Source organism: Carassius auratus, chromosome 29 (genome assembly GCF_003368295.1).
Source record: "Carassius auratus strain Wakin chromosome 29, ASM336829v1, whole genome shotgun sequence".
Lineage (NCBI taxonomy): Eukaryota > Metazoa > Chordata > Actinopteri > Cypriniformes > Cyprinidae > Carassius > Carassius auratus.
Genome location: NC_039271.1, coordinates 15,654,235 through 15,681,702, shown reverse-complemented (window position 1 = coordinate 15,681,702; position 27,468 = coordinate 15,654,235). Strand labels below are relative to the sequence as shown.

The window sequence follows — 27,468 nt, the reverse complement described above, 5'->3', positions numbered from 1 at the left end:
TTTTTGCACAGGGAAAAGAGACAGGATTGAAGGGATCCAGTTTCTAACTGTCGGCACAGATACGGACAAAATTATCGGGCTTTAACAGACTCCAACTATACGTTTGGATAAGACCACCACGAGGCGAAACACAGGTGCGAAACAGCGCGATTTGTAACGCTTTGTTACACATCCGCAGTGGGGAGCGAAGTATTGTTTTGGTTGTGTGTTAGATCAGGCGGCGGGGTCTTACCCGAGTCCCCCGTGTCTCTATTCCCCGTTATCACAGTGGACATCAACGGTAAGTACCTGCCGAGATCCTACAGCTATCTATTTGTTTATCAGAGACGGCTGTTTGATGCCACTGTCTAAGTGACTTGCTGAAGAGCGTCCCATCCTCGTGTTGATCCTGAAAGTAGCTTTAACGAGCTAGAATTTTTAGTTTGTTATTAATAGATGTAATTATAACGCCGCTGTGCATTTGTTACCCCTTCATTTGAGTATGAAATCCCACCTGGCTTGTTTTAAAGAGGGCAAATATGAGGAGTGTGTGTGTATGACTTAATTTAGCAGCTAAGGTTGCTAGCTAGCTCACACCCTCCTTTAATGCCTCACAGAAGAAGAGATTAAATTGTAACGCTGTTTTCTTGTAATAGAAATCAGGAAAGCTGCACACAAGAGTAGCGGAAACTCGTTGCGTTGTTGTAAAGCTGCTAGCAACAGCAGCAGTCACCAAAAGAAATGCTAGCAACTTAGCCAGCCAAAGAAAGAAACCGCTCAAGACTTCAAAAATCTCTTTAGATGCAAAAAAAAAAGCTGCTGAAAAGCGTTTCTCGTTTGGTGAAGTCGTGCCCACAGATGTTTTTTGTTGCTCCCGACACTCATCTACAACCCTGACGGCGATATATGCACACGTTTACAACTATTAACACGTGTTTTGTTGTGCATTTTTTAGAGAACGAGAGGTGTGAGATGTTTAAAATGGCAATGTGTGCTCTGACAGAGCCTGCAACAACACGGCTTTTGTTTACACACCTCAAAACTCCAGCTAACCGTTCCCTAGGTTCACTCTTACCCCATAAAAAAACACACTTCTGAAGCCTATTGACTGGAACTGACTCTTAGTAGTTAAAACCATCTAAATACGAGGTGATTTTAATCTTTTTTTGAGGGGACTTGCGCTCTAATCGCTGCGGAGAATTTGACTTGGTGCTGCTTAGCATAATAATGCGTTGACTTGGCAAAGAGGACAGAATATGAGCCCTTGATTAGTGTCTGTTTGTCTGATGTGTTTTGTGTGGTTGTATGCTGATAATTATTGCTGGGGGGAGGGGTTCAGGCTTGGTTCGTGTATAATCATGTATATAATATAATAATAATGTATAATCAGATCTCCTTTAGCTTCTCAAACCGGACCAGAACCGCGCTGCTTTACTTTACCAACGAACTGCGCAGTTATGACGTTTACCGCCAATAAACCGATAAAACCAATAAAACGACGCGTTTTTGTTTTTAGGAATATTTGGGTTTGAATATTTATCCTTGGAAATTTGATTTATGCTCCTATGTGAGGAAATTAAACGCTCCGGTGTATCATAATCGATGCGCATTAGCATAGCAAGCTAACCAGTTAGCTTCACCGACTAGCTGTTTGTGAGGATGTTGATTAATTAACTAGTAACTTTAGACCTGACGCGGTTGGTTTAGCGATGTAGACGTGCTAACTGATCATAAGGTTATTTAAACGTCAAACGAAGTCGTTAAAACGCACTTTCCCCTTTAAGATAAACTTAAACATTTTTGAGGCAAGTTGTGGTTAGCTAGTCGTCGTCGCTAGCGACGCAGAAACGACGCAAACACTTGGTTCCAGCACACAAACAGCGCATTTGACACATAGATACTTAAGCTTATGTGAAAAGGTGGGTTTCTTGTTATCTTGGCCGTTTTCTGTCAAATTTCAGCGAGTCTTCGAGCGCAGTATTTCCTCTCGGGGACATAGTGAAAATGGCGGATGAGTTGATGTTGTGGTAATGAAAGCCTCCACACCCCTCGATCAGCTCTCACACACACACCGCAGCGCCAACACACTGACCCACAGGCAAGTGCACAACACACACCAGAACAAACACAGGGCTGTGTTTCACCAAATATGATCATTGAACGCTTCGGCGCATAAACTGAACCATATGAGTGTGCTGTATGTGCAGCCTTTGTGCTAAATCTGGATAAACCCTCATAAATGTATGCAGACACTCAAATCTCAGCTCATTCATAAAGCAAACTATAATAAACGACAAGTGTTCCGTCGTTGTGGTTCAACACAAGGTTTCCCCCCTTCAAATGGTAGTTTTCATAGGGGATAAAAAGATCATTGTTGTCTTTACAACAAGTTAAAGTGCTAAACATGAGACAGGTTTCGGCAAGATGTTACACTGGAATTAAGTAAAAGTATAAACAGCCCTTTGTGGAAGGAACAATAAAGGATTTATTACTCACTCATCTTTGTGTTTTCATAGTAGCACAAAGAACAAGTTTTAATCTAGCTTTAAACAGCTAATCTTGTACCTCCCTCGTTTCACAACACAATGTATTCTAGGCCTATGGGTGGTATGATGATATATGTACCGTTTCATCCATAGAGGTTTTTGCTGTTCCACCGTATGTAAATAGTGTTACACAAGTGCTTACTATGTTACAACAATAAAGAAATCATTTTAAAATAATAAACATGTTAAAAAACTCAATGCAGTTCTTCCGTTGATTCCACAGAATGCGAATGAGTTCTATTTCACAGCTTATTGCGCTTGAATGTTCAGAATAATAATATAAAAAAAGTTCAAATGCACACAAAATGATTTTAATGTATTTAAGACATTGAAATGTCTTTTTATTATTATATATTTTTGTATTTTTATGTTCTATTTTATTTCTGTAGTATTTCTTACAACCCTGAAGCAATAGACTATTTGTTTCATTTTTTTATTTCTTGTATTATATTTCTCTTATTGTTATTTGCATCTTAGTTCTAATTCATAATAAATAACAAAAATAGCTTCATTGTGAAATGAAATCACTCGTATTGTGAAATAAGAATTTCATCATACCACCCAAAATTCTTTTATGATTTAGTTTACTCAAACCTTACTGGAAATTCTTGACTATGAAATGAAAGGTTGTGCAGTACCAGAATCCTAGATGTGTTCACTGCCTCACATAAAGAATGAACAGGAAATGAGATGTTTCTAGAACTCACGCACAACCATCTGTATCTTAAAACTTCTCGGCAATAGCAGTTTTAGTTAAACGGCCACACCAAAGGGTACAGCTTTATCTGAGGATGCTGTTGAGTTTACTGCAGTATTGAAAAGAGCGCAACCCACGCAGCTGTGTCATATTTCTCTCATGATTACCGCTCCCTCCCGCTGGTCAGCAGGGAGTTTACCGGTCCAGAAGAATGTGGTTATTCATCAGCGGTGTGGTGGGGTAAACATGGGCCCTGATGTATAATGAATAGACGATGATGCTGCAAAAAGGTGATCTTGATCTTGGATGGGAATCAGGCGGGTGACTGCTCGTGCGTCAACTGATAGCACATCACCGGGTTTCGGTTATCCAGAGGGTCAAGCCATCACGCCGCATATGAATGCTGATGTTTATGCGTTTTATCACACTTGATGTGTCTGGTTTCTTTCGCTCGGCCTGATGCATGTGTTATTGTAGCTTTTGGGGGCAGGTAGAATGGCTTACAGGGTCAAGCTGTGAGATAACAGCTGTGACTCGATTGTTTCTCCTTTGACATTGGCGGAGACCCCCCTTCCCGAGCTCTCCTTTCACCTCACATCCAATGGCTGTAGTAGATTAACGTCTGTGGAAAGTTCGCTGAAGTTCACCCATATAACTGCGTGAGAGCACCACTCAAGGCCTCGTCCTATGTAGCATCCGTCAATGCTGTAAATGTGTTTTCATCAATAGAAATCACTTACTCGCTGCCTTTGTTAACCGCAGCGCTGTTCTGTTCCTATAACTTTTGGCACTATGGTCATGTTTGGAAAGGCTTTCCGTAATAAAAATCAACGCGTTGCTAGTTTGTGTGTAGTTCTTGTAGAAGCCAGTGATATGTGATGACAGAAAAAAAAAAAAAAAACTCTTAGCCGAACTGTGAGACTGGCCTCTGTGGTGCAAATTTTGGCAGCCACGGGTGAGATGATGGTCTGAGACACTTGCCAAACACATGCTTCGGGACCCTTTTTCTTCAGGACAGCACCATGGCTGAGATTCGAGATGGCCATTAAGAACGGATTCGTCTACTATTGTATAAATGTCAGTTTGCTTCATGAATACTGTATTTATGTCTGTGGTAACTTTTTTTTTTTTTTTTGCGTGGAAAAGCTCGAAAACTATGCTTGCATGTAGATAACGAGAGAAGCAGACCGTGTACAGAGCAGGCTGTGGCTTTCTGACAGGCGTTTCCTGTAGGTGGAGGTCCAATCGTTGGCAGTGTAGTGGTGTGACATCACAATGAGGCTGTGCAGCTGTGTAAAGAGGATTGAACATCAGCCTACGCACATCAACACACAGCTCCAAACTCTGACAGCGACACTAGAGGGAAGTGATCCACGCGGAGAATGAAGCAAATGTGCGCTTTGCTGCACGATCCTGTGCATTTCAAACACACTGTCGTCTTATTGGACGGAAACACGGTGGATGAACTCGAAGAGTTCAGAACAAACACTCAACAGTCTCATGCTTTGCATAACCTTTCTTTTTTTATAAGGTCATTACATCCTAGAGATGCATAAAAAGGATAAGTTTGCATGTGAATTTTTTGTTGTGCTAGGACTTATAAACTAGCACAACAAAATTCTTGTATATTCTATTATTTTGACTTTATTTCAGAAAATATCTAGCTGAAAGATTAAAGCATGCAATTCCGATCAGCACAAACAGCTCCGCAGCTGCTTCATTCACCATCCTGTCTTCTTCTTTGTCAGGTTGTCACGTCACACTCGCATTCTAGCCTCACTGCACATGGGTGACTCGACGCTGTGTGTGTGTGTGTGTGTGTGTGAGGCCATAGGCAGTGTCTGTTTGTTCTCTGTGTTGACAGAGGGATGGAGAAGTAAAGTGCTCCCCCTCACTCAGGAGAGGTGGAGGTTATAGAGAGAGAGAGAGAGAGAGAGAGAGAGGCAGGTGGCTCAGAATCGCAGTCTCAGGTGACGCATCTATGCTCGCATCGCGCACACCGACACACACACATGCTCAAACTGGACTAAACACACTCCAGAGCCAATCTACGGTTTTCTCTACTTGTATGAGATTTAAAACTTATAGCCCATGTTTGGTCGAGGTGAGGTGTGGTTAAGCGTGTATGCTGGTAGCTCGTTCCATCGGGAGGTCTGTATTAGTGCCGTAAGGTCACATGAGAGATGTGCAGGGAGGAGCTGTGGGCTCAGGTAACCTGTTTTTGTTTGCTGGCTGTAACCTAGCGCTCTCAACGGGCCCTACTTACATGACAGGTGTCCCATAGAGCAGACAGGCATGGGTGCAGCACCTCATCCTTCTCGTTTATAAATGTGTGAATGTTATTGTGGGTTGTTTGTGATGTAATGGTGCGAGCTAGGCATGAAATCATGTAGCTGTGCCATCGTGAAGTCTGAGTGGCCCTGACTGTCCTTTTCGCCCAAGGCACTATTGTGACTGACTGATTTGACTCCTGCACATCCATTCATGTGCATACTGCAATACTGCTATTAAATATGAGGGAGGAAATTTGTCTTTGTTTGCATTGGGGTTTTAGTGGCTTACTAAGGCTGATATTTGAACAAACCAGCTTGAAATGAAAATGTATGCACTCTGTTTCCTAATGGGTTGTAATTACCTTGCTAATGTATCAAGTTTTTTTGACCTTGTAATCAAAAACCGTATTTAGGGTCCAGAATATCTTGATGCCGTGCTAGTATGTATGCAGCCACATAGCAACATATTTGAAACCTCTCCAAAACGACCAAGCAACAACCTAGCATTTTAGCTGTGATTATTGCTATGGCAAGCATCTTTAAGATCTCCTTCAGAAATTATAATGATCTGGGGTTCTTGATGAAACGCGCTTTTGTAAATGGGGGATGTGCATCATTGATTTAGTTAGGCATCAGTCATCCTCATCTAATTTAAGAATGTCAAGTGTGCTCATTAATGTTTGTTAGAGAGGCTGAGATAAAATAAACGCCCAAGACGTGTCCTTGCTTATTGGCCCGAGTCAAAAGAGCCCACCCTGAGGCCTCTGGACGTGGCTCAGGTCTGTCAGCATTGGTGTTTAGCAAGGTTGGTTTAATGTAAAACATCGCTAATAAAATATTGTATTCAAATAGGCGTTTCTCTCATCTTCAGCAGCTAAAGCTGGCCGGTGGCCAAGATTGTTCTCGGATTGTGGTGTATTTGTGGCGCGAGCAAGGTGACACGACCTCGTACCTCATGCATCTTTATCAATGACAGTCAGGAAAAGCTCTCGGCGCGCATTCGCGCATTTTTGAGGCACGTTGTTGTTTTAAAGCCTCAGTGTAGCGTAGGCTGCAAGTGTTTGGAAGCCTGCTCTGTTTCCATCTCTCCCCGCTGCAAATCAGACAACACGAACCGGGAGAAACGGGGAGAGAAAGGAGAAACATGTGTTGACTCTCCTGCATGAGTCTGTGGGTTTCCCTGCCCGCTGTAGCGCGCCGCCGGAAGGAGGAGCTTCCCGTACGACATTGTGTGCATACAGAGAGAGGAGGAAGAGCGCTTGGATTCAGCTGCCCGTTTCTGTGCCAGAATTGCTTTCTCATCTTCATACCTTCGATGGAGAGCCACTGGAAGAACAGGACCGAGAAAAGCAGTTTTACATGTGGTGCATAACAATACCTGTGTTTTATATTTTAGTTTCGAAAGCTGCTTATCTGTTTATAGGCTCTTTAAATGGCTTCTCTTTCCTCTTGACCATTTAATTGGTCTCGAATTCCGCAGCCATCTCCCCCTTTTCCCTCCCTTGTCAAGGGTTTATTTAGGAAGTGCAAAGAGGAGGGATAGAAATCCGGGTAGGGCAGGGGAGCGTTTTTCTTTCTCTTTTTTTTTTCCCCTCCCTCTCTCTCTGGCTGAGTTCCTCTCGAGTGGCAGGCGCTTCTACTAAAGGAGATGGGCGTGTCGGAGGCAGTCTGAATGCTCCAATTTAGCCAGGAATGCTCTACTGTACTAGATTTTTCCGCACCTCCCTTTTACAATTTCAAGTTTTGTTTTGTTTAGTTTTTTTGTTGAATGTGTGTGTGTGTTTGGGGGGGGGGGTTCATTTGGCTGTTTGGAGAACATGTGATGGTTATCGGTGTGTGTACAGAGAGGCGGTGCGCACGCGTGCATTCCTGAGCAGTGACGGCAGGGTTGCTTTGCTGAGACCAAGAAGAACAGACTCTGTGTGTGTGTGTGTGTGTGTGTGTGAGAGAGAGAGAGCTGGAAAGAGACCACCGTATGCTTTCTAAGGGAAATGGGGTTATTACACAACACAGTGTTGTCTCTCCCTTGTCTTTTCCCTTTATTTGTTATGCTTTCGTGAACTCAAGCTGTGTTCCAAAACATAGAATGCTGCCTACTTAGGGAGCATTTTTGGGGCACCTTTGGTCAGTGTGTCCTACAGGATTTCGATTTTTGAAGAAAAGTCTCCATTCCCCCTTTCAAAACCCTGAAATTTTGCCTGGGCTTGGTCGAACAACAGCAATGTCGTTTCTAGCGGTTTTCCAAACACCCAAAATTCAAAATAGCATTTATTCCAATCAGTTGTGAATGGCGCCTCCTGGTCTCTGTTTGTGTGAGCAGCCATAATGCTTCTAATGTATAGCATTCCAAATCAGTCACTTATTAGGTTCCAATTCATTCAGGATACAGCCGTCTGTGTAAACAAAAGACAGCGAGACCGTTCACTAGATTTGGAGCAGAGCTATTATTTCCTGTGCTTTTCCAAGAACTGTCAAACATTCATTTTTCTCAGCGGTCGAAACATCCCCAATATATCAGGCTCACTGCATGTCTGAAAGCGACCTGACTTGGCCAAAAATGGGATAGCTATAGTTGCCTTCTGAGTAAATCACACACCAATAGACACCATGTTGTCAGATTCCTATTAATTAGCCCCGAAGCTGATCTGAGCTGTGTCTTTAGACTGCCTCTATCTAGTCTTTATGGTCTATATACGGCACGTCTCAAGCACATCACACACAGTTTAGGAGTCTGTTCTTCAACATCCCGCATGTGCAGATGACCGTCTCATTGATACTTATCTCCAAACAGTTGGCAGAAGACATGCCACCATCGTAGTGAAGTGTAAGTGTCTGTATTATTTAAGGGGCATGTTAAGACTGGTCAAGGATGTGTGTTGTGTGCAGACATGCGAGTTCATGTTTTGTTTATTTGCAGTGATCTGGATCACAGTGAGGGTTAAAATTGTGCGTGTGTGTGTATACTGACATTGATTAGTAAGGCGAAGTTGTAGCACAGTGCTAGATTTCCTCCATCCTGTTTTCTGTTTTGTAGACGTATAGTGTTGCCAAAATCCAGGTTTCATCCGTAGACTGTATCTCCCAGCATCTGGCTCCTCCTCTAATCCCACTTATCACCACAACACACACACATACTTTAATTCCTTTGTCACCACCCTGTTGTTTCAGGGGAAGTATGTCGGTGTGACACATTTAGCCCCTCTGACCAGGATTAAAACCTTACTTTACAAGGGAAGCCCCTGATTGGCTACTGTGGCTCTTTTTTGATGTCAGTCAGTGCCTGTTCCCTTCTTTATCCAACTCTCTTCGTCTCCCTCTTCTTGACACATACAAAGCTTAATCATTAATCTTTCCATTCTTCGTTTTCTGTTCTTTGCCTCCGCCTTTTGCACACAATAAATCCTCTCGCAAGCAATGCAGCAACCACACGTCTCTGTGCACGCTCGGGATGAGTGGACGTTTATGGATGAGAGCGGAAAATATAAAAGGCCGTCTCCATGTTGTACCCCCCCTCCCTCTCTCTCTCTCTCTCTTCCTCCTCCACTTTCATGGTGGCTGCGACCATGCGTGCAACTGCGCCCCCTTGAGCCGCTGCAGAGTCACTTCACCTGTTTGTTGTTTCTGCAAAGGTCGAGCTCTGTTATTGGATGCGGTTTTGCCACACAGTCTTCACTTCCCCTCCCATGTCTTAAAAAGGACATGTTCAACTTTTTTTTTTTTGTTTTTTTTTTTGATGGCTAAGGAAACTTTACCCAAACCAAAATGTTAAAGAACAAACCCGATCTTTAGTTATTTATTTATTAAAAATTTAAGTAACAAGTTATTTTACATACATTTATAGTATTCCTGTTAACCAGAAACCTTGATGTCTGCAAGAATAATATCATGCCTCAGGGCCATCCATGGCCTCATATTTGTTTTATGAATCATAGTTACTCTGTAAAAAGAGTCACATCCTGTTTACACCACTAGCTGTAGTGACCCAGGTTTCGTGATATGTCTGTGTGTAGTGTCTATGAATGTGCCCCCATCACGTTTTTATTGCTCTGTTTGTGTTCTGTCTGATGTAAAGTTGATTTGCAAACTTTAAAAGTGATGCATCTTTTTCCTCTGTCTTTTTGCAGGCCTTGTGGATGCACTTAGATGTGTGCAATGAGTGCTGTGGCTGACATGCCTCAGTGTTTTGGATTGCTGTGCTCTGGACTCGGTAGGACAAGAGACTCCCAGCACAGAACGTCATGAGCGTAGTCGTCCCAGTAGGGGTGGACACGGCCAACACCTCGTACCTGGACATGGCTGCAGGCTCAGAGTGAGTTTCTCTCTCTCTCTGTCACTGTCTTTTCATATTGACTCATCATTACCTTTCGTTTCATTTCGTTCGTTCTCTGGTGGCATCAGCAGAGTGAAACGCATCTGTAGTCAGATTTTTCCACCAACCGCTTCCGTTCTCTCATCTATGTGCTACTTTCTCATCAGAAACACGCTCTGCTTCTACTGCATCCCCATAGAAAAATCAATTATTTTTCAGTTGAACATATGTTATGAAGCAGTTGGTGTTTTCCAAACAATGGACAGGCAAACACCATAAAAGTGATCTGTATGACTTGTGCACCCCGAGTCTTCTGAAAGCATAGATAGCTTTGTGTGAAGAATGGATCTTCAAGACAAAAAAAACAACAAAAGGTCAAGCCAATGAGACCATTTAAATGTAATTTTGTGTACAGTCCCTAGAAGTAAATGCTAAATTGCATTGCTAATGAAGGTTTTTTTTGTATGCAGTTTTGTGTTTGTGGCATCAGTACGCACATCTTGCACTCTGTTACTATTCATGAATGCATCTTGTTCGTTTCAGTGCAGGAAACACAGCTGTTAGACGTCTAATAGATTTGACATCATGTGCTGTGCAGCAGAGCCCTCCCCTCTGCAGCATGCTCTTGGGCGGGGCCTGTTGTCATGGCAGCCGTCTGAGTGACAGCTGGGCTCTGGAGCTTAAGAGGCCGTGTGCTGCCTCGTCGCTTTACGTCCGTCTGGGTTTTAGTGTCTTTCGGGCGTCCTTACGCCTGTCTGCGTACGCAGATTTATTCCACATGGTTCTAATAAGCTTCAGGAAAGATCTCAGCCACTAAATGAGGAACGCCACATACTGGAAATAAACGTAGCATTGTTTATCTCTGGGCGGTCTTACGTGGTGTTTTGCGCATCGTCCGTGTTTGACATGTCTCCTACGTGGCTCTTTGCTTATTCCTGACATTACTTCTCAGTCGGGGTCGGCCCACCCCGGGCCTGCGGCAGAGGTTGTCATGGTTACCAGGCATTGTGCATCACCGTGATGTCAAACCGAGAGTCCGTTAAAATGCCACTGGACCCAAAACGGCTGCTGTAATCCCTCTAAACCTCATCTAGCCCTAGACGGACACTGCTTTGTGCTTCGAGTGGTTTACGCTAAAATGACATGCGTGCAACCTGAAGTTTTTTCATGTCCATGCATGTAATAGAAGGCCTTAAAACTGAGCTGTTACTCTTTCTGTGCCCTATCTACCGCCCCACTTTCTCTCAGCAGGTGTGTGTGTGAATTGTCTATTCCATATTAAGCTGTGTCTGGAGTGGTGGGCTATGATTAGCGCATGCATATCCTTCACATTTAATTGGAGCTACAATTACAGCACCACACACGCTGTCCTCCGTCTTTCCCAGCTCTCATGTGATTTTCTCTCTGTGGTTAGTTTTGCACAAAAGTTTATTTAGTTTGACGCGACGTATAACAACATAGTGTGCTGTGATGACATTTCTGTGAAGACTTTATTTAATCACAGCGTTCAACCTTATGCTGTTTAACGGCAAAAACATTTTCACGGGGGTCATTGGCGATGGAATCATTTAATATCAAATTAATAATTCCGATTCCATTTAGCAATTCCGGTTATTTTAGAACTCTACAACACCACACTCCTCGACTCGTGGCCACCCAGGAAATTGGCCCGATTTATATTTGTGTTAATAAGAGTATGGTAACACTTTAGAATAAGTAACACTTGTTAACTATTAACTACCACATTTCACTAAATAAATTATTAATTTGCTGCTTATTAATAGTTAGTAAGGTAGTTGTTAGGTTTAGGTATTGTGTAAGATTAGGAGAATAAGGCATTAATATGTACTTAATTAGCACTAATACATGGTTAATACTCTAGTAATATGCATGCTAATAAGCAACTGTGTAATCAAGAGTATATATATTAAAATTAAATAAGTTATTATATTGTAATACTATGGTTAACTTAGTATGCATGTAACTACACATTATCAACAGTCACTGAATGCATTGTTTTACGATATTTTAATTGAATTTGGGCTTTTTGATGGCTGTAATGTAAGTGACAATGGATCATCTACCTCAGATCTTGAAAAGAAGTTAAAGCAAAATAGAATTGGTCAAACTTTGGTTAACCAACTAGTTTCTGTACCGATTGATCACCAAACTAAATTAAGAACCGACTTTTGGTTTGAGTCAGAGTAATGTAAATGTTTGAAAACAATTAACCGAACTGTCTTATCACTTTGTTTTATGCGAGTGTTTAAATGCTGCGTTTATTGGGTAATCCTTCAATCTGTCAAACCCCTCTCCGCATTTGCACCTACTCAAACACCTTCTCTCTGTCTCCTTTTGACTTGCTGCCCGTTTAAAGTCCTCCTCCTAACCCTGCTGAGAGAAACACCTGTTTTTTTAGTAAAGACACTACAGTTTATTGTCATCAATGCACAGGAAATCCCCCGGCTTGTCACCTGTCCCGCGTTGATAATCTTATCGCTAAAACCACACAGCAGTGTAAAAGCATCAATAAAACCTACAAATCATTAATCGCCTGCCTGGAAGGGCCGTTTCTTCATAAGAGCTCTCATTCTCACTTGACTTGTGTGTACACACACACACACACACACGCTCGCACTCGCTTTCTCTCGAGGGTCCGCCCCTCAGCAGTTCACACACTTTCACTTTGACAGTTGGGCTTGCGAAGCGCCAGCTGAATCAGGAAGTGTGCGTGTGAGGTAGGGACAGACGGCACGAGGTGAATGTGACAAGAAGGCCAGCAGGTACGGTTTCTCTCTGCTTGCTGTGAGAGCGTAACGATTGAGAGGAAAACGAGACCCTAACAAAAACTGGAAAGAGAAACAAATACGGAGCGGTTTCTGCGTGCTGTCGCGCTGCTTCTGCTGGTTACGCTGCAGACACTTTGATTTATGGTAGGTTTGAAACCGTTTTTGTAAGTAAGCGTGTTTTAAAGGACTACTACTGTATCTGTATGTGCTTGTCTTTGTGTCTCACCCGTTGAAAACACTCATGCTTTCTTTCGTATGCAGAAGTATAGTAGTGTGCAAATGACGCCGTAACTGTTTCTGTGAGTGCATTGGTGTCAGGTTAAGCGTGTAATCTGTTTCTATACTGGCATCAGAGTGGCTGCGTGACCTTGACACAGTTTCTGTGTGGAAAGAAAATTGCTGTTATGTTTGTATATGCAATTATAAATCTGTCCGGATTGGTCCATCTTTCTAATTGAGTTTTTTTTTTTCTTGCCAATAAAACTTGGCATTGAAGGTTCTTTTGCAGCCAGTTTTATATCCAAAACGCTGCTGCCATTTCTGGGTTTACTTTAAATCTTCTTTCATTCATTTCGTTCGCTTCGAATAACACGTAAAAACAAGGGCCCTTTTTTATTTTTTTTTGGCATGTTTGTGTGGTCCAGATAGGGTTTGGGGTTTGTGACCGACTTTATTGTGAGATTCCAGAGGAGTGTGATCCTGTTATTTCACTTTCTACAAGCCGCGTCCCACCAGCTGAGGGCATGACCGTACACACACACACACAAACACACACATGTGTACAGATAGCAGGTCATTACTGAGGTCTTTGGTGTTGTGTGTCATTCTAAAATATGCAATGACTGATGCAAACCCAACCAACCGTTGATTCGTTGGTGAATAAACTTCTCCTTGAAACCCAGCAAGCTTTGTTAATCTTCCATCTTCGTTTCCCCTTTGTTTAACTGCTGTCAAACCTGTTTTTTTTTTTTTTGTATGCTTAAAACACGCCTTGTTAATCTTGTTCCTCATTCTGGTCTCTTTTTTTTTTCCTGTGTGTTTGTGTGTATGGAGTAGACCAGAATCTGTGGAGGCGAGCTCTGTGGTAGTTGAGAAGTCCAGCTACCCTCACCAGATTTACAGCAGCGGCTCCCACCACTCCCACGGCTACATCGGTCTGCCTTACGCCGTGAGTATTGTCCCCCAGCACAACACACCACACACCTTCCTGCTCTTACATCGATGGCCTGCTCATCTGCATTCGGTGATGTCTGATCACGCATTCACTTCTATTGGTTCTACTGCAGGACCACAATTATGGGGCTCGACCCCCACCCACCCCGCCGGCGTCCCCGCCTCCCTCGGTGCTGATCCGGCCGGGCGAGAGCTTGTTTGTGTCCGGGGGCCGGCCAGGCGAGAACTTGTTTGTGCCTGGCGGCCAGGACGAGGCGTCACGCGGCACCACGCTCAGCACCTCAGAAGACAGCAGCTACGGCGCTGACATCACACGCTGCATTTGCGGCTTCACCCATGACGATGGCTACATGATCTGCTGCGACAAGTGCAGGTGGGACCACACACACACTGATGCCGATTTGACATGTTCAGACCATGTCCACATATGAACCTGCAGCATTCTTCATGTCTGTGTGTCAAAACCTGCTTGCCTGTCTTAAGCTGTCTGAAAGGCTTTATTGATGTGGAGCTAGTTCTTGAGACGAGGCCTGGTTTAAAGAATCATGTAGGATGAACTACAACCGGTGGGTTATAGACGGAGTCCGATATTAAGATGGCAAAGATGCCACAAAGAGTGACAGAGGTGTCCCAGATATTTTAAATGTTGGGTAGATGTAATGAATCTATGTAATTATCCCCCGGTTTCACAGACGAGGCTTAAGCCTTGTTCCAGATTAAAATCTAAGTCTGAGCTGTTTCAACTGGAAGAAACTTGCTCAAATATATCGGTGCATTGATTTTGTCTCAAAATGCACACCGGCAATGTTTTTCCTAAGGCATGTTAATAAAAATGACTTAAATGTCCTTATTGAACTATGACCTAGTCTAAGCCCTGTCTGTGAAACCAGGCCTAAATGTTTTCTAATGTAGTATTGCTATTTCAAAAACAATTTTCTGGGTAGTAGAGATCGGTCATCTGTAAAAATTTGTCTAAAAGGGCATAGATGCCCCTTAGATATGCTCTTAGATGTAGTGAAAAAATATTCATGGTATATGTGTTTTTCATATTTCAATAAAAAGTAGCACGGACACATTCAATTCACCAAAATAAATGTTTCTTAAGAACCAAAGCAGCATTAGAGAGATTCCTGAAGGATCATGTGACAGTGTAGACTTGAGCAATGGTTGCTGGAAATTCAGCTTTAAATCACAGGAATAAATGACATCCTAAAATGCATTAAACTAGAAAACTGTTGTTTTAAATAGTAATCAAATTCCACATTGTATTGTTTTTACTATATTTCTGATCAAATAATTGCAACCTTGGTGAGCACTCTTACCAAAAACCTCTTACCAATTCCAAACTATAAACAATAGTGTATGTATTATTAATGTATTAAGTTTTTGCTAAATATAATTTTAGATGTAGTACTGTTCTTTTCTAGATTAGTTCGGAGCTATGTTATCTAACATATTTACCAGCCCTTATTTTAAATGCATTTCAGTAAAGATTACAGTGGTTTAATATTTAGTACATTATTTACAGATACTTTGCATGTAAATGTTGATGTAATTTCATGGCTAATATCAATAATTGTTCAGAGATCATAGTATTTGACATAATTGGATGTGAAGCTGTGTGTTTTGACACAGAAAATAAATTCAGGCACAAATAATAGCATAATTGAAATGATTTAAAACATGTCTCTGTGCATTAGTGTGTGGCAGCACATAGACTGCATGGGGATCGACCGGCAGCACATTCCCGAGACCTACCTGTGTGAACGCTGTCAGCCGCGCACCCTGGACCGAGAGCACGCCATCCTGCTGCAAACCAGGAAGAGAGAGAACATGTCTGGTGAGTTTCTTTCATGCATGCACACAAACAAACACACCTATAGACACGTTCAGCCTCTCCCACAGAAACAATGCCGCTACTGCGTTTTCCCACAGTTCAGCTTTAGAGTCTGAAGACTTTACGCTACACAGGATCACATGAGCTTTTGTTTAACATGACATATACATCTGACCCTCCTGAAATCTATACGGGCAATTCTATAAGAAGCTCTCCGTGTAGTGTTGTCAGTAGCTGCTAGAGATTTCTTCAGATTGAAAATATCTACTGCCACCTGCTGGAAAATGCTTGTGCTTTACAACTGCAGCTTGATTCAATGCCAAAGTGCACTTTGAGGAAAGCAGTGTCTGTTTAAACTGCAGTGACCTTATATTTATGGTTGAGGGTTGAATGTCAGTTGTACTATAATGGTTTAGGTGGTGAATTCAATGATCAAGCTCATGTACCGTGTGTTTTGTTGTAGATGGGGACACCAGTGCTACAGAAAGCGGAGATGAGGTTCCACTAGACTTGTACACAGCGTTTCAACACACCCCCACCAGCATCACACTCACCACAGCACGTCTCGGGAACAAGCAGGCGGATAAGAAACGAAAGAAGAGTGGAGAAAAGGAGCCCTCGGCTACAACCAGGGCCAAGAAGGTCTGAATCACACAACAGCCGAATGTAAACATGACGTCAAAATTGAAGTTTTGTGAAAACCGTAATTGCTTCTGTAGTCTGTTGTCTATTTTGATATTATATATGTAAATATCCCATTTTATGGAACCAAACTCAATTACTCCACCTGCTTTTAAACATCCAAGTCTGATTTCTGCTTGTGTTTGTCTTTCAGTCATTCCGTGAAGGCTCTAGAAAATCGTCTAGAGTAAAGGTGGGCATTCTGGAGCGATCCAAATCCTCCCCCCAAATGACTATTTAATGTGCGTTACTCATGCTTAGACTGCTTGTTTACCATTTTGTGCGTCTTGTGACCTCAGGGCTCAGCTCCCGAGTGTGAGCCGACAGATCCTCCCTCTCTCTGGGAGAATAAGATGAAGTCGTGGATGGAGCGCTATGAGGAAGCCAGCAGTAATCAGTACAGTGAAGAAGTGCGGATACTGCTGAGAGTAAAGGAAGCCAGAGATGGCAAAACGCTGGCCTACAATACACACACCGCAGCCTTCAAACCACCTGTGGAGGTATTAAATACTAAATATTCCACCACAATATTGATCTGCGTTTCTGGTGCGCTGTTTCTGGCTTTGTACGACATGCTCATCGTGACTTTTTCCTCCCAGAGTTACGTACAGAAGAACAAGCGCATTCTTAAGGCTGTCCGGGATTTGGCTGTCGATTCGCTCATAATCGAGTACAGGGGGAAGGTCATGCTACAACAGCAATTTGAGGCCAATGGTTACTTCTTTAAGAGGTACTTGAAAGGAAACTTTGAGCATTAGTTTTGCTTCTGCATTTTTGTTTATAATGATTTATTGATTTATTTATTTTGCAGGCCGTACCCTTTTGTATTGTTCTACTCGAAGTTTGACGGGTTGGAAATGTGCGTGGACGCACGGAGTTTCGGCAACGAGGCCCGATTCATTCGTCGCTCATGCACCCCCAACGCTGAGGTGCGCCACGTAATCGAGGACGGCATGCTGCATTTATACATTTACTCTCTGAGGTCCATCCCCAAGGGCAGTGAAATCACCATCGGCTTTGATTATGACTACGGCAGCTGGTAAGAACACGCACTACTGGATGTAATGACTCTTCTGTTTGAAATTTTAGTTTCTGATTGCCACCATAATTGTGTTTAATATGAACCGTTTGCACTCTTCTCACTACTTCTCCTGTTTCTCATCTTGTTTGCTAGTAAATATAAGGTGGACTGTGCGTGTGTGAAAGGCAATCCGGAATGCCCCGTGCTCAAGCATAACTTGGAACCCACAGAGAATCTGGGCTCTAGCACACGACGGCGCGGCCGCAAGGACAAAGAACCGTCGCGGGACGAGAGCGGCCAGAACCAGAACCTCACCATGGACTGTGATGGGCCTAAGGGGAAATCACTAAATGACCCCAAACAGAGAAAACTCTCTCCACTCCGGCTCTCCATATCTAACAATCAGGTATGAAAGGCACGCACAGTGCTGTTAGTGAAATCAGCCTCATATTTACCCACACAAGTACTATTTTGTCCCACAAAATGAAAACACGCCCGTCTTCATCCGTGAAAGGTAGTTAAATGCTTAATCTGATAATCTAGCATTTTTTTAATGTATATGGGTTGGCTGAGAGTCTGGGTAAGGAGGTCCCTTCATCTATAAAGGTCAAAAAAAAAGCTTGTTTGCATGTAAATATTATCCATCTGTATTAATCTGTGCATGAGTCTTTATTTCGTTGGATCGTTTTAATCATTCTAATTATCTGTTTACTCATCCACATCTCCTTCCTGGCCCTAATTGCAGTGTCTGTTTACCAGAAAACACTTTTCCGCATTATTTTGCTCGTATGTTCCTGTATTTCAGTGGTGGCAGAATACTAAATCTTGCTTGTTTGGCACACTGTGAAAGTTTTCAAGAACCCGCCCTAGTAACTCCCTGCCATGCTGGTACCATATATACATCAGGACGTCCCAGGAAGAGTTGTCAGCAGTTCTGGCACAGTTAGAACAGAGGAAATGCCCTCCGATCCGTTTAGTAGTTGCATTGATGCACAGATTCTCATAAGTACACATCTGGTCTGTCCTGACCCAAAATCTCGGCCACATTTGGCGCGAATCGAAACTTCCCGCACTTTCTCTCCCTCTCTAATGCTCCTCTCCTGGTTTGCAGCCAGGCGATGATAAAGGCCCTCTCCCCCTCTTGCAGGATCCTGAGTTAATAGAGGATCTAGAAGAGAAAACCTCTGTTAGCAATGAAGTAGAGATGGAGTCAGAGGAGCAGAGTGCAGAAAGGAGGAGGAAGATGGTAAGTGCTTCCAGGGGAAAACGACCACTATGGCAATCACAGTCGCCAATGGAAAACGCTGTCGCCCCTCCACCCCCCCCCCCCCTGTCTTTTTCCCCTCCTGGTGTGTGTGGTGATTTGGGCAGCTCCCAGAATACTCCACCATTCCTTTAACCCCCCCCCCCCCCCCTCCTCTACACCTCCCGCTAATTTTGCTCCCGCCGCCACCGCTTCTCTGTTCCTGTCGCTGTGTAGTTTAACCTCCTGAAGGGTAGCGCGAGGGCACTCATCCTTGTTGCTTTGTCTTTCTTGTTCACACTTCATCTTTTATGGAGCCTCTTTGGTTCTCCACGATAGAATGTAAAGAGCTGGACTTTGGTTTCATCTGCAGTCGTTTCTCTCTTCTGTCATGACTAAATTTCAAGACCATGTTAGTAGTGAGAAATGGAAGAACCTACTGTAGTAGTAATACACAGTGTAATTTAACCAGGAACCCAATGTGGTGGTATTCTACTGTATATTTGGTCCTCTGTTCCATTCTGGAGCAAATTTATGACCATTCATGTCCAATCAGCCTTCTGTTCAACACTGCTGCCAACCAAAACTGAACACAAATGGGCTTCTTTTTGCATTAAAGATATGCGAGTCAAACTCTTGAATAATTAAATAAAAAAAAAGGCCATGTAAAGTTGCAAAGATCCTCTCTTAGAATTGTTTTGAATAATGAAACTTGATTGTGACCCTAGTGATGCATGGACCAGCAGGCATGGAGCTTGCTGTCTGGTTGTATAATAGCTTTGGCTATTGGTTACATAGTAGCGTAAGATCAACCTTAGAGAGTGTAGTAACTCTCTCACTAAACATGTACATTTTTTATGTGAATGTTTTGTTGTGGCTATTACTGTGTGTGTGGTGCTTTTTTTTGTTTGCTTGTCATGACTGGTTAAAGGCAGAAGGAAAAATGTTGGGAAAAACAGGCTTTGAACCCATAACACTACCAAAACTTTCATCAATTGGGAAGTTGGCAGCAACTGCTGAAATGTTCAGGAAAAAATATAACTCCCAGCCAATCTTGAAATGTCTTACCATTAACAAAGCAAAACAAACTAATAGTTGTAAAAAAATTGATTTTATCTGAATAAATTAATAGCAAGGTACCAGACTCTGGTACATTATTAGTGGAAATTCCCCAAGCATTCCTCTCATTTTCTCTGCTGCAACAGGACACAGGCAATTCTGATTTCCCATCAATCTTATTTGAGTTCTCTAACACCCCTCTTCCACCATAATGGTACTGGTGCTTGGTCTGGGGATTTGAGAACCTCTTCTGGAACTAGCCTGTCAACAGACTACATTACAACATGCTCTTAAACAAGTTTTTTTTTTATTATTCACCAGTTTGTAAAATTGCAGACTTTGGACTTTTTGACCGTGAGTTTGCAATTCAAATGGAAAGTCTTAGTTATCACAAACAACTAGAAAAATCCTGAAATAATTAAGGAAATTCATAAAATTAATTTTTTCAGATGTACTGGCAAAATGGGCTTGAGTAGCTCAATAGAATGCATATTTGCAGCAGACACTTCCCCCACACACCACATTTTGACGCCAGTTAAGTTAAGAATGTTATGTGGTGAAGAAATTATCTTGCCCGCCTGTTTCAGACATTAATGATTTGTTCAAAACGATTGTTCCCAGCCCAGAACCAGCACCTTTTGGTAAAAGAGGGGTATGTCCATTAATCACACAGTAGGCCCATAATAAAGCTCTGAACCCCAACCACACTACCCAGACAACAAGGACTAGGCTGATACATATGAATGTGTGCATGGGGGTGTGAGCAAACTAGAGGCCTGTGTATGTTTGAACCCTGATGGCTGTCTCTTTCGGCACCATTCAGGGCGGCCCGGCAGAGGAGTCCCATCGTCACGACGCAGGGGCTTCCTGCTGCAGAGCTCTGAGAAACAAGGAGGTAAACCTACCCCATCATATCATGAACGACTCCCAACCCACCCCCTGCCTGTTACTGTACAGGAGTACCCACACACTAACCCCACTGTCCTGTGCTCACTGACCCCATGCTGAGACTGAAGTCCAGGCATGCAACCCTCAGTCACTCAACATGGCCCACCTCAAGACACCCTTATGTGGTATTTGTTGCAGTTCTTTTTGGTAGGACAAGAGAGATTACAGAAGCTCTCACGCACACACACGCCGCCTCTCACACCTTGGGGGTGGGGGGGGTCTTATGTTTCCTTTTGACTAAAACAGAAGTGTCCCATTTCTCACTTTTCCCGCCTTTGCTGCTGGCTATGGCCTGCTGATTGTAGCTAGCTGGGATCCCGACTGTCAGCCAGAAGATAGACTCAACCTTTCTCCGTTGTCTTCTTTCCTTCTGTCTTTCTTTTGCATCATTCACATAGACACGCGAAGAGAGGAAGATGGAGGCCATTCTGCAGGCATTTGCTCGAATGGAGAAAAGAGAAAAGCGGAGGGAGCAAGCGTTAGAAAGGATCGGCACCAAAGGGGAAGTTGGTGGACGCAGCGAGATTAAGGAAGAGCCTCCTTCTACACCAGAGGCCGAATCTCCTGCCATATTACAGGTACATAACCTTCAGTTATGAGCAAACATCACTAAATCAGTATTGATTTAAGTACTGATTCTGACTCGATTTGACGTTTAAGTTGTAGACGAAAGTTACTTTTGGTCATATATGACCCTAAATAAAATGTTGCATTCATTTATTTGATCAGAAACACAATAAACAATGTAATCTAGTGAGAGTTCCGACGAACGACATTTATTTGAAATAGAAAGCTTTTGTTAGATTATAGATGTTTTTACTGTCAAAATAAATACATTTGTATAAATAAAAAAATGAAAGCTGACCCAAACTTTTGAAAAGACATTTATGTAGTTAATATAAATTTCTTTTTTTAATTGTTTGGACCTTTAGCCCATGATAGAGGTAGTGAAGGAGGAGCCTTGTCTGAAGCCCGCAAAAGTGAGCCGTAACAAACAGAGGAAAAGTTTCTCGCGGAACCGCACACACATAGGACAGCAGAGGCGGCGAGCGCGAACGGTCAGCACCTGCTCTGACTTGCAACCCAGTTCCCCTGGTGATGCTTTAGAGCCCTTAACAACAGAGACTCAAGATGGAGAGACACCCTCGGCCCCTGAGGCTGACGCTCCACCGTCACATGACCCTGACACCAGCCCGCCCCACAGCAGCTCACCTGCCCCGCCTTGCCGCAGTGGACACAAGTACCCCAAAACTAAAAAGGTAGAATTCCTCACCCCGTAGCTTCCATAAAATGCATTTCACAGCAGTTTGTTGTGCATTTCATCACTCGGATATTCTCTTTCCCAACAGCACTTAGTGAGCGAGTGGATCGTTGTTGACAAACAGGAACGGGTTGCTTCTCGGACTCCGGAGCCTCCCCCTGAGAGGCCGTTGCGGATCAGTAGTGATCCTGAGGTCCTTGCCACACAGCTGAACTCTTTACCAGGCATGGCCTGCAGTTCACACGTCTACAGCACGCCTAAACACTACGTCCGCTTCTCCTCTCCTTTTCTGGCCAACCGTAGCCCCAGCACACTGGGAGTGCCCACGGGGCGGCGGCGCTCAAGAGAAATGCCCGAAACGTCACCTACCACTGGTTCCTGCAAGAAGGTAAAATTGCTGCATTATTCAGAGATGTCAGCAAGCATTATTGACTTTTGACTCTCTCTCTCTCTCTCTGATAAAATGGTTGTTCTGGTGGATTATACTACATTTGAGGGGGCTACGTTTGAACTCGGACCCACTTTAATATTCACTTTCAAGTGTTCATATTCAGGCTAGTAAGTTTCTGGTCTAACTCCATATGTTTTGTGCAGCGCTGGCTGAAGCAAGCTTTAGAAGAGGAGGGCTCCACCAGCCCAGGTGGAGGGCGGCCTTCTCTGCTGATGCCTAGTGAGAGCCCTCTCAGCCCCTCTATAAACGGCGAGTCTTACAGCCCTTTACCTCTCAACGGCAGTTGCTCACTTCCAGGTGGGTCAGCAGTCCATCTCTTGCTGCAAATTAACAACTTAAAGCTTGTCTAAAGCAGTTCTTGGTCTTACTTGGTTCATGTGCTTGCAGAGTTGCCTACCCCGTTGAAGAAAAGGCGCTTATGTTCACTCGATCCCTGTATGTCGGAGACTTCCACCCCGTATGGGTCTCCTTGTGCCACCCCAACCCGAACGGAGTCAACAGAAGCACCAGGCACGCCCCTGCTGCTTGCAACGCCTCCTCGACCTCGACCAGAGGAACCCAGTACTGAGCCCTCAACACCCTTGCAGATTCCCAACCACCCTCTGCCACAAGAGGTGTGTGTGTATATATAATTTAAGTCAAACTTTAAATACTCTTAAAGGATTCTTAAACATTTAAAACCGAATCCAGTAATCTTGAGTGAAATCTAGTGGAAATGTTTTGCCCAATATAAAATGAAAGTTGTCTCCAAACTGTGAAAACAACTATATAGTTCTTACAAATAAGGGCACTAACACTTTTGCTATTGGGCAGGCGTGGACTGTTATCACCTGTGGTGGTGATCTTGAAATGATTGTTCAGTTCTGTGCCGTTGAGTTGAAGCTTTATTTTACTAAAAGGTAACAAAATGATCATGAAATATCTTTGTAAATTCACAGAGTGAGTCGTCTATGGACAGTTCTCCAGATGGTAGCCGACGGCCCAGTGCACAAGACGTGAGTTCACTACTTAAATACCTTTTACATGCTACAGAGGTGTTCTGCTGCATTTTTCATGACCACATCTTGTTTGTTTGTCAGGTTGAACGACCCCCTTCGCTGTTGGCATCTCCCAGCTTGAAAAATGCTGGCTCTGATACGGCTCCACTGGAATCTACAAAATCTATGGGGCCTCTGAGTCCTCAGCCCTCCCTTGCTGAGCCCCAGGATGCCGCAGTAGACGAAGGCATGGAGGTTGACGTTGGTGGTTCAGAAGCTGCCTCAGCACCCGAGACCCCAGCCTCCTCCTACCCTCCCTGGATGAAGAGTCCAGACCGTGGCGGCCTCTCGTTTTCCACAGTGAACTCTAATCTGAGAGATCTTACCCCTTCTCACACCTTGGAGATGGGGGCATACAGGCCGGATTCAAGCTCCGCTGGCCCCTTCAGTGAGGCGGCGCCCTTCTATTCCTGTAATGAGGAGAGCAGCAGTGTGACCCTTACTCGCTCACTGAGTGGTGATGGCACAGGGGATGGAGGTGCTGCAAAGAACTCGCAGAAGAAAAAGGTCTGTTAAAGCATCTGCCAAACTGAACTAAAGTGTTGGCTGGAATAAATGTATCAAAAAAATCATGTATGCCATTTATTCAATGTTGTTAATTGACTGTACGTGACTTGTTTTTTGTTGTTAGGTGTCTCTCCTGGAGTACAGGAAACGTCAGCGTGAGGCACAGCGAAGTGGCTCCAAGGGAGAGTGTAGCTCCCCTGTTTCCACTGCACCGCCAGTAGATGTGTTCTCTGTCGCTGTGGAAGTGGCCCCTGAGCCACCTGTTCCTGTAGCAACACCAACCCCCAGGACTCCTCAGCACACCGAGGAGCCAGACACCCCACCTCAGGGGGAAAGAGATGGAGAAGGGCAGTGGTATGTCCCTACAATATATTCCCTTCCATGAGAATAAAGTAAAGTACTCACGCTTTAATAAACACCATTTCAATATAAATTTGTTCAGAATAAAACTCTCAACCCATTTGTGGAGATATCTTGGACAGATTGATGACCATTTGGGCCAACTGAGTTTTGCAAATTATGAATGAAAAATAATATTTAAGCATATATACTATATAATAATTCTCTTTTAATGTACAGGACATCTTCAACGTCAGTAGAGCAGGCCAGGGAGCGAAGCTACCATAGGGCCTTGTTGTTGAGTGACCATCGCAAGGATGCAGGTAAAAACAATCCTGGAAACATTTGTTGAATTTTGCATTGCGATTTCCATGTTTTTTTTTGTGTGATAATTGTTTAAACCTGTGAAGTGGTACCTAAAACATACAAATAAGTTTTTTTTTTTTTTTAAGTTCATCCAATAATCCCAGGGGTGGGCCCTCCTGCAGAGTTTAGCTCCGACCATAATTAAACATTAAAACGGGTAATCAAGGTCTTCAGGATCACTAGAAACTTCTAGGCAGGTGTGCTGGAGCAGTAGGTTGGAGGAGCTAAACTTTGTAAGAAGGTTAGCCCAAACTGGAGAAATCATGGAAATGCATTGATCAGAACGTGGGAACCTTGGTTAGATCTTTTAATCTTAATATTAAAATATCTGCTTTGTCTCGTTTTCAGACAGTGGAGAGTCAGAGGGTGGCGAATCCCAGGTGAAGGAATGTCCTTCTCCCAAGAGCTGCAAGAGCCCCTCTACACATGCAGTAAGAGAACCTTCCCTCAATGTAATATTCTCTCTAGGCAGCATTAGCTTTCTTAGCCGGCAAGTTTGTTATCATAAACCATGTTTCTTGCCATTTACAGCCTTGTTCTCCAGCACCCCAGACTGTGTCTCGACCATCCAAAGAGGAAGATGGTGAAGCGCAGCCTCGTGGTCCTTCTCAGCCTCAGGCACTGTCCGTCCAACAGTCCAGCAACAAGACTTCGAGCTCCAAACCAGCCCCTCTGACACCCACCAAGCTCCACTGTGGGCCATCCGGTGCCTCGCAGAGTCACTACGCTGGACCTTCACTCATGCACTCACCCAAAGCGCAACCCCAAGGGTCACCTTACCGCGGGCAGCGAGCCTTTTTGACAGCTCAGCCGCAGAACCAGCCTCAACCCCAGTCTACGTCTGGCCCGGCTACTTTCCCTCAGTATAACCCCCAAAATGCCCCACCACCACCTCCGCCTCCACCCCCAGCTCCACCCACCTCTGCTTCCTATTTCCCCGCTCAGCCTACCCCTGCTGCTGCGCCGTTTCCTACGTTCAAGCCTAGCGTGGCGTCACCCTTTCCTCCCGGTTCCCAACCTCTTCTACAGACCCATCATGCATTGCATTACCAAAGCAGTGCCGCCCCTCCCCCGCCGCCGCCTCCACCTCCTCCTCCCCACCCACAACCAGGTCCCACCTTGCTCCATGTCAGTCTGCAATCTCCTTCGATGCAGCAGCATCAACTTCTGCTGAGCTCTGCGCCCCCGCCACCCCCTCCACCTCCTCAGGGACAGAGTTCCCAGCAGCCAACACCTAATAGTGGCACTCTTTTGTCAATCAAGCAAGGACCACACCCACCCATTCCGCCCCCTCCCCCTGCTCCCTCTAGTACTGCTTCACACCCGTTCCAGAACATCGGTGGCTTTCAAACCACTCTGCTTCACCAGTCTACACCAGCCAACCCCTCAGTAACCCCTTCCACTTATCAACAAACTGTATTACCCCCTCCTCCACCACCACCTCCCCAACAAACTCCTCCCACACAGACCCCGCCCAATCCGAGCGTCTCACAGATCGCCGGTGGTAACCGAGGACCTACTCCTTCGTCCGCCCCCTTTCACAGTACCGGCTACATGGGCACAGGATGGCACTGACCACACCCACTTAATTCCCGCCCCCTAGACAAACTTTTCTCAGAGAGGGGCGGAGCTACATTGTGTAACATAGGCAACACAACACCACTGTAAATATTTTCTGTGTACCTTTTCACAAAGGCTAATGGAAACCAGTGGGTGAAAAGGGTACATTTTAAAAAGAAAAACGAGAAATGTCGAACTGTATCAGTAGACTTTGTGTAAAAGATGATGGTTAATGAACCCTGGTGCTCATCACTTACCCAGAATCCCCCACACCTCTCTCCTTCCCATAACCTTGAACTGCCATCCTGTCTTTTCCAGACATCTTTTTTACTTTGAATGTTTTTATTAATTTTAATAAACATTTCCGGTTTCTCCCGTTAAATCCTTCCTCTTTCCCTCTCAGTGCAGTGCAATGCAATGGGACATTCCAGATTCCTCCTTGCCGTTCCCTGTTCTTCCCGTTTCTCAGTTTTTTTCACTCATCAGTTATTTGTTTTATCTAGTGGCTCATTATATAGCAAAAAGGTTTTGTATAGAGAAAAAAAATACAGAATTATTATTTTTTTTATTCCTCCATGTAACAAAAATATCTGTGCACCGCTGCAGAAATTCAGAGGAGACCTTTCCGATAGGCCGCTACAACTGCCCCAGGAAGACTGCACTTGTGTGAATGAGCGAGTCTGTGCATGAGTGTCTGTTCATAAACGGAAGGGAGTGTGTATGCTTGCGTGCCGCCCGCATCCGTGTGCATAATTGAAGTGCGCATGAGAGACGGAAAGCAAATACGACGCAGACAGATGTGTGCTGTTCTCTGTGGCAGCTTTTGAAAGAGAGGTCCTTGCTGTAGGGGTAAGCGGTTTATTTTTGAATATCAATGGTTATTTGTAGAAAGTGTAATTTAATGTATAGGTGGTTACTCCAGCTTTCTCCAGAAACAGGTGTAAATATTGGCTTCTTTTCTTTTCTATGCTTGTATAATTCGCTCCCATCCCCATTTTGGAATATGGTTGTAAATACAAGCGCTCTTGACAAAAACGCTGAATGTTTCTGTGACTGTAGCACTATTTTAATTTTTTTCCTCTCTGGTTTATTTTAATTTTTTACTGTTTGTGTGTGAGTGTATGTGTGTGTGAAGGACAGAGGCTCACAGACACAGCACTAGTTGGCTATTTTCATGGTTCATTATAATAAATCACTGTAATGACAGTTTTATACCAACCGAATGGTCTCGTGTTTTACTGGGGGTTTGGGGGGTTGATGTTTACTTATATATGAATTTTCTTTCACTGTGAAGGTCTTCTGCTGAAGTGAAGGTTTGAAGAGACCGCCGTTGCCGAGACCTATCTCAACGTTTCTGTTTGTTGACCACTATTATTGTCATTTTATAAAATA

General features: G+C 43.9%; 1 protein-coding gene across 9 annotated transcripts; it reads left to right on the top strand.

The window, feature by feature from the left end:
• Nucleotides 1-27,294, top strand: kmt2e (lysine (K)-specific methyltransferase 2E). Of its 9 annotated transcripts, none has more exons than XM_026209840.1 (24): nt 1-134; nt 9,620-9,804; nt 13,650-13,761; nt 13,880-14,139; nt 15,467-15,606; nt 16,067-16,245; nt 16,439-16,477; nt 16,584-16,784; nt 16,884-17,014; nt 17,096-17,323; nt 17,459-17,711; nt 18,417-18,551; nt 20,431-20,502; nt 20,954-21,133; nt 21,488-21,814; nt 21,905-22,204; nt 22,411-22,564; nt 22,655-22,881; nt 23,206-23,262; nt 23,347-23,811; nt 23,936-24,165; nt 24,391-24,473; nt 24,865-24,968; nt 25,048-27,294. In XM_026209840.1, the coding sequence occupies exons 2-24, from the start codon at nt 9,734-9,736 to the stop codon at nt 26,089-26,091; spliced, it is 4,992 nt and encodes a 1,663-aa protein (XP_026065625.1). In that variant the 5' UTR covers nt 1-134; nt 9,620-9,733; the 3' UTR covers nt 26,092-27,294. The 9 variants fall into 9 exon arrangements, with proteins under 9 accessions (XP_026065625.1, XP_026065627.1, XP_026065624.1 ...); XM_026209842.1 differs by having other exon boundaries at nt 19-280; nt 18,453-18,551; XM_026209839.1 differs by having other exon boundaries at nt 19-280.
• Nucleotides 27,295-27,468: the final 174 nt, after the last annotated feature.

Coding starts and splice junctions, on each gene's coding strand:
- kmt2e (XM_026209840.1), top strand. CDS start 9,734: ATGAGCGTAGTCGTCCCAGTAGGGGTGGACACGGCCAACACCTCGTAC. Junction 21,815..21,904: donor AGTACCCCAAAACTAAAAAG/GTAGAATTCCTC, acceptor CTTTCCCAACAG/CACTTAGTGAGCGAGTGGAT. Junction 22,882..23,205: donor ACCACCCTCTGCCACAAGAG/GTGTGTGTGTAT, acceptor GTAAATTCACAG/AGTGAGTCGTCTATGGACAG.